Source organism: Podarcis raffonei, chromosome 14, assembly GCF_027172205.1.
Source record: "Podarcis raffonei isolate rPodRaf1 chromosome 14, rPodRaf1.pri, whole genome shotgun sequence".
Lineage (NCBI taxonomy): Eukaryota > Metazoa > Chordata > Lepidosauria > Squamata > Lacertidae > Podarcis > Podarcis raffonei.
Genome location: NC_070615.1, coordinates 21,410,000 through 21,421,382, shown reverse-complemented (window position 1 = coordinate 21,421,382; position 11,383 = coordinate 21,410,000). Strand labels below are relative to the sequence as shown.

The following is an 11,383-nucleotide window of genomic DNA, read 5'->3' as shown; positions in this document are numbered from 1 at the left end:
CCTAATTACATCTAGTTACGCCACCTAGTTCATTATATTATATATATAACTATGGTGTTCTCCCTCTTCAAATTGGATGTTGGACAATAGATATGCAACAGCGCCATCTGCTCTTCAGTGTAGAGTACTGTTCAAAACACAGAAAGTGACTTTAAAACTGGTCAGTGTAAACAACATTGACAGTTCACTGTTCTTAACGCTCAGTTAAGCACTGCTGCATCAACAAAAAAAGTTTAACAAGATAATCTAGGCATTACTGTATTAAGTTAAAATAAAGAGGCACTTGCTCTTCTGTTATATAGGGCTTCTATCCAAATGTAAAACTACAGTATTACATGTTACTGTACAAAAGTGTATAAGAAAAAAGGAACTGGGTACTTTATTTCTAGCTCAAAGAATAAATTTCAAGCAATTGTTCTGGGGTTTTGAGCCATTCTACTTTATTGATATACAATTTGTCTTGAGATGGGAGAAAACACACACACACACACACACACACACGATGTGAACCCTATTATGTAAACCCTATTTTAAAAGTCTTGGTAAAAGGTATTTAACAAGAGCTGTGAAGTAAAAACTTCACCAACCTGACACTCTTGAATTGCATAATAACTTCAGGGAAAAGCAAAGGAAAGTATTACAAGGTGGATTTTAAAATAGTAGATGAGATAATGGAAAACTTCATATGGTATTTCAGAAAAAATATGTGGCATTAGCCCTGTTCTTTCCTAGTGACCTAGCATATTAGGATTCAACTCTGAAACTACATGTTGTGGTAATGTATTTTTAATCATCTGCATCTGTAGAACGGAAGGCAAATCTTATTTCACTTATTTTATCTATTTCTCCTTTTCAGAACAATACAGTAAGTAATTACTACAAAATACAGTTTATTACAAATTTCAGAAAATCATTGGAACTTTTCTCAAGCTTTCTCCATTCCAAACCTGAAATTTACCTGTCTTAGATACAAATAGGTTCAATTCTAGTAAAATCAGTGAACATCATTTACACAATTAGTTGAACATTTAAATGAGCTAGAAATCAAGGTAATTACAGTGGTACCTTGGTTTTTGAATAGCTTAGTTCACGAACAACTTGGAACCCAAATGCTGAAAAACCGGAAGTAGGTTTTCAAACTTTTTTATGTTTTGCATTACATGCTTTCTATGGAAAAGTGCACCTTGGTTTTGGAAAGCTTTGGTTTTGAAACAGACTTCCAGAATGGATTAAGTTTGAGAACCAAGATACCACTGTATTAGTTTCATTATTTAAAATGATTAAATTTTATTGCAGATGTTGATTGTTACGAGGACCCAGATAAATCTGAAAACAGTTCAGGTGGTAGAGCATGAAACTCTTAAAACTCAGGGTCGTGGGTTTCAGCCCCATGTTAGGTAAAAGATTCCTTCATTGCAGGGGGTTGGACTACATGACCCTTATGGTCCTTTTCAACTCTATAATTCTCAATGAGAAGGTTTAAACTGCCCCAGTTCTCTTGGTTCTTAAGAATAAACAGAGAGACCGGGAAAGATGATGGCATGCTTAGCATGAAGTTGCATTATGGCTTCACTCCAGGTACTAAACCAAACAGAAATAACTCGTCATCCACTTGGTACTTGCAAGATCAAATTTCCTGCTACTCAACCTTACATGTAGTTTATGTGAGTGTATATAAAGCACAATAAATCCAGTGTAACTGTCCTGTGGGCAGCTAATTGAGAATGGATGGTGAGGCAGTTCTGTGGAGCTATGATGATATAAAAACAATAAGGAAAATCTTAATTTCACATTTCAGCAACCTAGCTACTAGGTACTCTATTCTGAAGAACAGATGAGAATGAAAGGGAATTCAGGGTGCAACTGACAACCTTCTGGCTTAAAATATTATATTTCATGGTATACATTTATCAAATGTTTAACACATGAATCCCAGACTTGTCTTGAAAGACAGACTTGTCAAATTTTAAGGAAATTGTTGTTCAAGTTCCTTATTTGCTGTTTCCCGTTCCTTATTCAGTCAGAGGTGCAGATCTTCCTTGCTTACGCAAGAACTGGCAGAAATGTATCAGATTTTCCTCTTAAATTTCCCTTTAATTGTTGGGCAATTTCCATCCCAACCCCGAATATATATATTGAAAGTCCAGCCGTGAAAAACAAGGACCTTAAAACAGGTGAGGAAAAGAAGGCAAAATCTCCCACAGTGGCAACACACCAGAGGCTTATATACACACCATACATCTGTTATTTGCGGAGTTTGAAATTATAAAGCATATGGGAGGGACATTTCCCTCCCCATCCGAAAAATCTGGGCTACAATTCCCAGCAACCCTAAACTAACTAGCGAAGGGGCAGCAGGGATGTGATTTCATGGCGTACCGTTATCCATAGCCAAGTCTTCCCCTCAAGAGAAACTGGAGCTCGTGCTTGCTGAGGGAAAAGAGCGGTTATGGGCGTGGCCCCGCACGCACGCGCTCTCAAGTCTCTCAAAAAAGGCGGGAAGAGCTCAGGGACAATGCCAGCAGGACAAGCTAGGTATGGGACCTATGGAGAGGGAGAGGGCAAGGCCACGCATGCGCCCGTCTCTCGCCCGTGCCCGATTCGAGAGCGCCGCCCGATTTATTCATGAAGACACGGAGCGGAAGAGCCGCGCGAGTAAGCTCTCGCGCGACTTTCTGGGCCCGCCCCTTCCAGCTTCCAATCAGCGTTCTCCCCCCACTCACTCTTCTTTCCCCCGCTCCTCCCGTTCGTTAACCGGATGTTGATGTTAGTTGGTGTTTCCCCCCCATCTGCCCCGCCCCTTCTCTCCCCGTGTTGTGCTGAGTGAGGGCGCTTCCTATTTTGGGCCCCCCTCAGCTTAGAAACGCAGGTGAGTTGCGACGCCCCCTCGCTGCCCTCCCTTTCCCAGCGGCATATCCAGCGAAGTGAGGAGTGAAGAAGAGACGGCTTTTGCTTCTCCCTTCTCTGCCTCCCGCTGTCGGGACAAAAGCGTTGTTGCCATGGAGACGTGTGAGGGGGAATTAAGGGCTTTCTTCCCACCTAGCCACCCATCCTCGTCCCCCAACAACGGTCTCTCTTTGACTGTGATTAAACCGCATTTAGGACATAAGCTCCCTTTCCTTCCTTCCAGGCTCCCCTTCATTCTCATTATTGTGTTTTCTCCCTCAGCCCCCCGCCCCTCGAAAAATATTATTATTATTATTATTATTATTAATTCGCTTCTTATCGGGACATGTCGAGGCGGCTTGCAGCAAATAAAAATGGGAACCCTAATATTTCCAGAGGGGCTGGCGTGTTATTCTGTTACATTAAAAAATGGGAAGAAGTCTTGTGACATCTTATTGTGGCATAAGCGTTTGTGGGCAGAAGTCCACTTCAGTAGATGTGTTAAATGTTAAATCCTTGGTTGGCAGCTGCGTGTGTGGGGGCGGAAGAACTATAAATTTCAGAGAGAAGTTATATGCAAGCGGTGCAGGTTGAGACAATTGGATCCAAGCTAGAATTTATGCAGAATAAGCATGACGACTTTTACAGCATTATTGATTGGCAAAAATAATCACCTTAGCAATGCTGAGTTAATATTTATAGTGGGAAGGAGGAAAGGAAACTATTGACTCTGCAGACAAAAATGAATAGAGTTGAACTTCCTGAATAATTGTAGTTCTTCAGATTCACACTGGAGCTGCCTTCTGAAACTTCTTTGTTCAAATATGGCCACCTTCAGACCAATGGTAGAGTATCCTAGTAGGGTGAAATGTACTCCTTCTGCTTGAATTATGTCCAGTGTTATTTCCTGGTTTATGAATATCTTATGATGGTCCTCAGGTGGGATTTCCACATGTCATGGAACAAATGAAGCTGCTTTATATTATGTCTGAAAGTTTGTCCTTCTGCTTCAGGATCCCTGTATACAGCAGGGATGGCCACCATTGTGCCAAGTCCTACAGATATTTTGTACTTTGAACTGTCTTCAGCCAGCATCTCCAGTAGTCAAGATGATGGAAGCTGTAGTTCACAACATCTGGAGGGCAGCAGTTAGCTATTCCACTTTACTCTTGACTGACATCACCTGAAGATGCAGAGAATTGAATCCTATACATATATACACAAAGTGTGCCCTTTATTAGTGAACAGGCAGATCCATCTCCGGCTGCATATAGGTTGGAACAGAAGCTGTGACCAGTGTTAGTGTCATGCCACATATGCAAAGTGTGACACACATATGCATTCATTTTGTGACTTTCATGTAGACGTTTTTTCTCTGCCTGGAGTGGGGCCTAGCCTAGTAATGGGGTTCGCTCAACTATAGATGATAGGCACTATTCAGAGGTTGCCTACCATGCAAGCTTCCCTTTTTGAGTTGTTTTAGGCTTGCATTGATATCTGCAAATAAATGCCCCAGAATTTATCAAGAAGAAACATTGTCTAGATTGACAGAAAGGCTTCAGCCAGTCTTATCACCGTTTCTTCTTCCTTGTTATGCAATGATGTTCCTTGGTACCCTTCAGACCCTTTCCCTCCTGCTATTCCTTCTGATTTAGGAGAGTCTTGCAGTTAGGGCTGCCATCTGTAGAAGTTCTCCCTATCTGTCTTAGGAAAAGGAGTCCATGCTGGTTTTTTGACTGATTTAAATCCTAGTACTCCTGAAATGCACAAGATCATTCAGATAAATATATTTTGGGAGTTTGAAGCCTTAATATAAAATCTCCTGTGCCATAACTCTACTTGTATTAGCTTTTATGCTTGTGTGGTATAATATAGTCTGAAGACAGCTTTTACCTGTCTTGAAAGAACTGAAGGAAATTACTGTTCATGATGTGTATGCTTACCCCACTTTCTCTGCTAATAAACAGGCTTTTGAATAGTATTGGAAAATCTGCACAACTTATTTGCCCAGAGGCAACAGTGAAACAAATTAAGTGTGCCTTAATTTAGATTAAATTAAGTCCAGCCATTCATTACTTTCCTAGGCAAAAGAATTTATGTTGATGTCAAATACTAATAGTTCATTGATTGAAAAGTGCTTCTTGCTAACTAGTCAGATATCTGTTTTCCCTAAAGGTAGGTAGATATACATGGCTTTAGATTTGAGATCTTAGTGCTGTATTTTGTTTCCCCCCTACACACAATTCCTTCGATTTCATATTTATTTGGTTTCTACTTTTGTTACCTGTCTTTTGAAATACAGAGGGATGTAGGAATGTTTAAAATAAACAAGCATGTTTCAGAAAAATAGTGCTATGGGAAAACCAAGTAAGAGCCTTATTAAAACACTACTTGTCTTTTGCTTTCCCTTTTAGAAATGAACTTCTGTGATGTGTAGAGTTCTAACATGGTGGCTGGGACAAAACCTGTCATGGCATCAGAACTCTGTAAAACAATATTGGAGGCAAAGCTAGAAAAGCACAAGAACTTATTCTTAAATTACCGAAATCTCCATCACTTCCCTTTAGAATTGCTGAAGGATGAAGGACTGCAATACTTGGAGAGACTCTATATGAAAAGAAATTCATTGACTACCTTGGTATGACCTTTTAAAATGTACAACTAGCAAAATATTTGTTGATGCTTAGGGTCTATGTGGAGGACATTGTCCTTGAGTGTACCTTATTTTTTTCAATATACTGTACCGTATGTAAATGATAGCCATTCATTGATATGGGCGACAGTATTTGCACTTGGCCAATAACACATTAGGGACCTGACGTTGGAATAAGGAAATGTTTTCTGTATTGCCCTTGCCATGCTCTCACTAAAGTGGTTGGAGACCTATGTATGGACCAGACCACTTCAGACTAGGTAGAAGCTGACATTCTTAAATGTCCCCTGGGTGGGAGATCCTACACTCAGAGAATGCTGCCATTTTTACCAGGTGCTCTTAATCATTTTGGCCAGTGCTGGGGCACAATCCTACACTGTATGTGTTTTTCACTGCAGATATAACTAAATTCTTCTAGGACTTCTCACTTGCACAGTAGTAACCAAGTCATCAAATTTCAGCTACTTAATTCCTACAGTTTTCATCTTGTATGCATGAAAAGCATATGTGGTATAAAATACCCCCTGACATTTCAGTTTATTCCTATGTTTCTGGTGCTTCTTCATACCAGTCAATATGATGTGTTGGAAAACATTTAAAAGAGGAAAAACTTTGGGAAGCATGCCAAATTTTCTTTTTGAAAAGTTAAAAAGAAGAGCCTGGAATTAAAAAAAATGTATATTTCTGCCAGCATATTTTATTTCTTTTTGCTGTGGGGTGCTTTCCTTCTCCCCAGCTCATGGGGAGTTATTTTTTGTTAATTATTACAACAGCCTTGTAAATTATGGGTTGAATCCAATGAACTGAACCTCTACTCCCTCCACTTCATCATATGTCCCTAATCAGATTGCAAATTTCCCAAACCCTCCAGAGTAGATTGGGTGAAGTTGCAAGATTAGGAAAGGAAGGGGAAGTTCTGTTGCAGGAGCAGAAATTGTACTACGAATGTAATGTTTTTGTTGGTTTCAACACTGTTATGCTTGTATGGCAGATTGTTATCTACATAAGGATAACTACTATGTTCATGGAAGAGGTGAAATATTAACCAGGGACATCCTGAAGCATTGTAGGAATAAATAGGCAAGATTCTTAGGTTTCTTAGAATAGCTAGTGAATATTGTTTATTAGGCTGGTGAACACATTAAAGAGTTCATTAGAATTTATTCAGACTTGGTTGCTTATACAATTTATACAAGTGCTGGTAAAGTAACTGAGCTAGTTTTTGTTTTATCTTCTACACTTACATGATTGTATTTATCTATTTATGAATGTATGTTTAAAAAATGGAACCTAATAACAAGGACACCAGGTGCTGCTAAGGCTACCAAAATTGCTTAGGAGGGAAATCAGTGTGTTTTAGCGTTAATTCCCCAGTAGGTGGAAGCCACAACTCAAGATTTTTGCAGCATGGCATGGAAAACAAGCAGAAGAATTATGAGACTGCTTCTGGCTAAGAACTATACTGCATATGCTGTGTTTGAAAACAGCAGGGAAATGCTGGCCAAAGGAAGGATGGCAATCTGAGTGTTGAAATGGGCAGTCCTACCCTAGTTGAACATAAAAGCTAAATTTGATATAATGTAGAGCCACTTCAAGTCTGACCTTTTTCTTGCTTGAAAACCACTACGTAGGAAAAAGCCGCAAACTGTCATGTATAAATTGGGGCATGAGAGGCACACATATTGGACGTGCTGCCTTTCTCAGTGAAAGTGAGCTTTCAAGACCTTCAAAATATTATCCTGGAATCAAGCTTCAGCACCACAGTAAAGAAAATATCTGACTGCCAGTAATACACTGGCAATCTGTTTGTGAAATAGGACCCCTGCAGAGTTGTGTAAGACAAAACTAACATCATGCACTTCATGTGGAAATTGCGTGACATGACTGCTGTAACATGATCTCTTATAAAATGTTGCTTTAGAAGATCTCCATATTTAGAAGACTTCTGGCTGTCTGGAGAATGCATTATAGTAATTGAAAAATATTGGCATACTGACTTAACATTAGAGTAGCTAATAGGACTCTGCCTTAGGCTATTGCAAAGTCACCTGAATATTCAGTGGGCATTTCTAAGTTATTACATGCTAAAGAATGTATATGCTATGTGAGTTTATCTGCATTATCAGTACATGTTGAACTTGGAAGATGCTAATCACACTTGTTAATATTTTGGCACAATGATTGATTAGTGTAGAAGGTGTCTGCTGTTCTTCTAGAGCCCAATTTGGAAGCTAGCTCCACCCTCTGTGTTTTGATATCTTCAGGCCTTCTTGGCATATTGAAATTCTTTCATCTTTCCAGTGACAACAGTCGCTGTCATCCAAGTCTAGGCTCTAAGCCAGGTTTCATTATCAGTGCCAGATGGGGTGGTGGGCCACATAAAATAGTTGTTCCCTGTTTTGGATTTCTGACACTCAGAGCCTCATGTTAGTTCCATCTTGAATTTGGCAAACTGGTTTGCCAGTTAGATATCGAGTCTTTCTTTAAAAACTAAACAAAAACTTCACAATTTTCTTTTTTAGCCGGAAAACCTTGCCCAGAAGCTTCCAAACCTTGTGGAACTGTGAGTGTGTGGTGTCTTGTTCCTTATATTCTGCCCTTTAGTTTAATGAGTTTCTTGAACGTAGGGTGCTGAAGTTATATAGGTAAATATCTTACAATTCGTTTTGGAACAATCTGGTTTGTTAAAGAGCTAGTCTGTTTTGTCCTAGTGCCTTTCCATGACCTAATTTCACTCATGTGCTGTCTCAAGGGACAGCTTGGAGGGACCACCATGCCAAAGATTTCTGCATTCAGGCTGTAGCTCCTAGTTTGTTTGCTCAGAGAACTGAAAAAGTCTATCTTTTCATAGAAATATAATAAATGTAGAATTTAAATCCCATTCTTTTGTTAAAAGTATCCAGAATGAACACTAATTTTTGAATACAGTGGTGCCTCGCAAGACGAAATTAATTCGTTCCGCAAGTTTTTTCTTCTTGCGAGTTTTTCGTCTTGCGAAGCACGGTTTCCCATAGGAATGCATTGAAAATCAATTAATGTGTTCCTATGGAGACCGCTTGCCAGGCTGGCGGTGCGGAGAAGGGCTTTTCTCCTCACCGCAAGCCTTCAGGACAGGTACGGGAACAGAGGGGAAGGCGCGCAGCGCTTCTCCTCTGTTCCCGGGGCTTGCGGTGGGAGGAGGGTTTTTCCTCCCCACCGCCAACATTCAGAACAGCATTCTGAATGTTGGCGGTGGGAAGGAAAACCCTCCTCCCACCGCAAGTCTTCAGGACAGCCATCCGAAGGCTGGCGCGGGGAGAAGGTCTCTCCGCCCCACCGCCAGCCTTCGGAGGAGCCTTCCGAAGGCTGGCGGCGGGAGGAGGTCTCTCCGCCCCACCGCCAGCCTTCGGAGGAGCCTTCCGAAGGCTGGCGGCGGGAGGAGGTCTCTCCGCCCCACCGCCAGCCTTCGGAGGAGGTCCGAGGACAGTGGGGAAGACGCGCTGCGCTTCCCCGCTGTCCTGGAGATTTCCCTATGGGCTTTCGTCTTGCGAAGGAAGCCCATAGGGAAATTCGTTTTGCGAAGCGCCTCCAAAACGGAAAACCCTTTCGTCTAGCGGGTTTTCCGTCTTGCGAGGCGTTCTTCTTGTGGGGCACCACTGTATTGCTTTTGTAAAATCTACTGGAATGCAATTTTTTTTTATTTTTTGTTTTGTTCTATTTGACAAAATTAATTGATTGTAATGAAACCCCAGGTCACTTACAAAAAATGATAAAACATTAATATTACCAATAAAAGACAATTAAAAACAGGTATTAAAAACATTCAGAGGGGAATTAAAATAAACTGTAAACTACATGTAAACTACAGTGTGGTGTAGTGGTTAAGAGCGGTAGTCTCGTAATCTGGGGAACCGGGTTCGCGTCTCCGCTCCTCCACATGCAGCTGCTGGGTGACCTTGGGCCAGACCCACTTCTTTGAAGTCTCTCAGCCCCACTCACCTCACAGAGTGTTTGTTGTGGGGGAGGAAGGGAAAGGAGAATGTTAGCCGCTTTGAGACTCCTTAAAGGGAGTGAAAGGCGGGATATCAAATCCAAACTCTTCTTCTTCTTCTGCATGTCTGGATAGGCTTGCCTAAACAAAAACGTCTTAAGCGGGTGCCAAAAAGAGTCCAGCAAAGGCACCTGCCTAATCTCAATAGCCAGGGAGTTCCAAGTGCAAATTTGTAATATGTTTTGGAGTAGGAGAGAGGGGTATGTTCACAAATAGGAGTGCTGTTTGCATTGGCTAAGAACGTAGATTATCTTTCTATATTGGACTAAAGTTAATCTCATCCAGTATTCTGCTTCCAACTCTGGCTTGGCTAATGCATCTAGGACATGGGTAGGCAAACTAAGGCTTGGGGGCCGGATCTGGCCCAATTGCGTTCTAAATTTGGCCCACGGACAGTCCGGGAATCAGCATGTTTTTACATGAGTAGAATGTGTCCTTTTATTTAAAATGCATCTCTGGGTTATTTGTGGGGCATAGGAATTTCTCCATTTCCCCCCCCCCAAAAAAAATATAGTCCTGTCCCCCACAAGGTCTGAGGGACGGTGGACCAGCCCCCTGCTGAAAAAGTTTGCTGACCTGTGATCTAGGAGAAACATCTGTTATCGGTTGCTAGTGCCTAATACTCATAGGCATGCCACCTTTGTGCTTGGTGGTTCCATTAAATTATCAGCCGTTGATGAGTTTACATTTTGAAAATAGTGAATGTTTCTTACTGCAAGGCTCTGTATCTCCTTGGACTGTTTGCTTCTTTGGATTGTCATCTTTACCCAACAGCCAATCCCACAATCCAGCTACAGCTCCTTCTGCCTCTTACCTCTCAAGGAAGGAGCCTAAAACCTGGATTATAACATCAACTGCCAGGGGGCAGAAGAGACTAGTAAACACCATGTGTATTCCTAATATAGTCAACCCCATTGCACATTTCATATGTAAACTGTTATAGAATCATAGAATTGTAGGGTGGAAGGGACCCTGGGGGTCAATGAGTCCAGCTCCTTACAATACAGAAATCTCAACACATGGTCCTCCGTCCAATTAGAAACTATACTGGATCCTACTTAGCTTTGCAAATATGATAGCAGTTTTATTGATGCACCACAGCTATTTTGTGACTAAAAAGCCTTAAATTGCCTAAAGCCTTAAAGTGGGGAATTTATATACCTCCTTTCAGCAATGTCTCCAAAATCAATTTATGAACAAATACAACACAAGAAGCATCCTACAGTGATGCGACCATTAGCTGATGAAGAATTCCTTCAGCTGCAGCTTCCTGGCAGCAATTCCAGTAAGCATAGCAACATGAAAATGTACCTTTGCAAATTTAAATAGCCAGTTTGGAATTGTGATTGTATCCAGGACTGTATCGGGTCACATTTTATGTCCTCTGTGCTGTCACGGGCATGTGTAGAACTAAAGATGTTTTGGGTCACATGGCATAGATAACCAAGGAGTGTAGTCTAAACTTGAGCTTTTTCTTCTTGCCCCTGGAAAGCTGCACCTTCCTGGTTTGTGCATTTGCACTGCAACTAATAGGCCTTACAGGTCACTATGGCCTGTAGCTTACTCAAGAACTAATCTTGCCTCATCTTGTCTGAGGTGAATTCTATTTCATAACGAAGCTGAAGTACGGCTTTTGTGATATGCTTCATGTTTTGCCACCAGGCACTTAAAAAAGATTATCTGATGAGGCCATAAGAAAATCCTGCCTGAAATTAAAGTTTGGAGGGAGGGTAATTTTAGAAGCTCTGAAAACCAGAGAGAGCTTGTTTAATACACATTAAATATTCTTGTCTTAATTATGTCATGCCCCCTAA

At 41.1% G+C, this 11,383-nt stretch overlaps 1 protein-coding gene across 8 annotated transcripts in view; it reads left to right on the top strand.

Moving 5' to 3' along the window:
* The first annotated feature begins 2,738 nt into the window (after positions 1-2,738).
* Positions 2,739-11,383, top strand: part of LRRC28 (leucine rich repeat containing 28) — a 49,057-nt gene continuing 40,412 nt past the window's right edge. For 2 of the 8 annotated variants that reach the window (XM_053366168.1, XM_053366164.1), the window contains exons 1-3: positions 2,744-2,869; positions 5,301-5,524; positions 8,062-8,102. In XM_053366168.1, coding sequence (XP_053222143.1) covers positions 5,333-5,524; positions 8,062-8,102 — 233 coding nt within the window. In that variant the 5' untranslated portion in view covers positions 2,744-2,869; positions 5,301-5,332. Of the gene's footprint in view, positions 2,870-5,300; positions 5,525-8,061; positions 8,103-11,383 lie in introns of those variants that run through there. The other 6 variants (XM_053366171.1, XM_053366169.1, XM_053366166.1 and 3 more) reach the window with 5 other exon arrangements.